Source organism: Mandrillus leucophaeus, unplaced genomic scaffold, assembly GCF_000951045.1.
Source record: "Mandrillus leucophaeus isolate KB7577 unplaced genomic scaffold, Mleu.le_1.0 Scaffold686, whole genome shotgun sequence".
In the NCBI taxonomy this organism is placed as follows: Eukaryota; Metazoa; Chordata; class Mammalia; order Primates; family Cercopithecidae; genus Mandrillus; species Mandrillus leucophaeus.
The window spans coordinates 829,113-830,803 of record NW_012107430.1 but is presented as its reverse complement, the minus strand read 5'-3'; the positions used below and the strand labels follow the sequence as shown (position 1 = coordinate 830,803).

The following is a 1,691-nucleotide window of genomic DNA, read 5'->3' as shown; positions in this document are numbered from 1 at the left end:
AAAACCTGGGCAAAGCCATTTAGTCATAAGTGACTTTATGACTAGTTAGGTAAATATGAAGGAGTAGTGGAAAACAAGTCAGTAGAGTTTACTTAGATTATTGAAAGCTTCAAAACAGCCTGAGTTGGAGATTTACCTTGAAGACAGTGGTGGAGTAAGCTCAAATGTTTTTATCAGGGTAAAATAAATAACCTGGTGAACTGGCAAACAACAAGAAGGCTATTGTAATAATTCTGGTGTGAGATAATTGGTTGAACTAAGCAACAATAATGATAGAAGGAAAAGAGGAAGACTTGTAGTATTAGCAGAATTTGAAGATCAAAGGAAAGTAAGAATCTGAAGTTAGACTGGTTGACTAGGAGACTTTCAATACAAATTAAATATTAAACAGAGGAAACAGTTGCCTTTGAGTTCTGTCATTGAAACAATGGCAGAGAAACCCAAAGGAAATGCTTATTAGAAATAGGAGGTTTGAGAGGTCAAGACTAGGTGAGAGAAATTGGTGGGGAGGATAGGTGTATTTAATTTGGAGATGGTAAGGAATTGATATTCTCCATCTTTAAAAGTACTTACGGAGTACTTTTAGAGTACAAGAGTTTAAAAATTGAGTCTTGAACAGATACATTTCTGATTACTCAAGGTGCTTTTCTGAGCAGCCTTTTCCCCACTATTTTTTTACACTCATAACTACTCCAGTCTCAGAAAAGGAATCATATACTTTGTGCATGAGTAATAAATTTTTATTAAACGTGATGCCATACTTAGATATTTACAAGTCAAATTTGCTCTTTTCCATCACTGTCCGCAAAAAGTCTTTACTTGTGGCTTACAATAAGTATTGGCCAGTGTTCTCTTATCATTTTACTATCACAAGAAAAGAAAGATTGTTTTGTATTTCAACTGTTCCAACTAGATTTATATCAAATTTAACTTCACCTAGATTGATACCAAACTTAGTTTCTTTGCAGAATTAAAACATGTAATCAACTAGCTTATTTTATCAACAATTACTCCTCTTCGTTTTATTCCCTTGCTCAGAGATTATCATTACAGAAACTTATTGTTGTTGCTGTTACCAATAAAGTCCTTAAAACTGATAAGTCCTTTCTAACCTCGACGTGTTTTCTTTGGCCTAAGCTTGCAGATCAGTTTTGTAATGCCATTGGAGTATTGCAGCAATGTGGTCCTCCTGCCTCTTTCAGTAATATTCAGACAGCAATTAACAAAGACCAGCCTGCTAACCCTACAGAAGGTAAACAGATTTTCTTAGCTTCTCTTATTTTGACTCTCACATTTTTTATCCTTTAAAATTAGATTTCTTGAGAAATTCAGCTTATTTTGTTTCTAAAAATATTGTTACTTGAGGATATTGCAAGTTTTGTTTGTTGTAAAAAACTTAGTCAATTCACCTAACATCTCATAATTCTGGTTCATGTCAGATAATAGATTGTTACTCCTTTAGAGGAGAATTTGTATTAATTTAGCTGAGTGAGGGACCTTAACAAGGAAGGCATCCCATTTATAAATTTCTTTATTCAAGTGACCACTATATTGTAATGATAAATGAAATGACATACATTATGCTTAATTCCCAATTTGAGCTAAATGTATAACAGGATTGGTGTATATTTAATCATTAGACTCATTAGAATCTTTTTTTTGAGACGGAGTTTCGCTTTGTCACCCAGGCT

General features: G+C 33.4%; 1 protein-coding gene across 1 annotated transcript in view; it reads left to right on the top strand.

Annotated features, from left to right (window-relative positions):
* Nucleotides 1-1,691, top strand: part of MED21 (mediator complex subunit 21) — a 14,552-nt gene that overhangs the window by 3,229 nt on the left and 9,632 nt on the right. Inside the window, exon 2 of the mRNA XM_012002419.1 lies at nucleotides 1,138-1,269. Coding sequence (XP_011857809.1) covers nucleotides 1,138-1,269 — 132 coding nt within the window. The remainder of the gene's footprint in view (nucleotides 1-1,137; nucleotides 1,270-1,691) is intronic.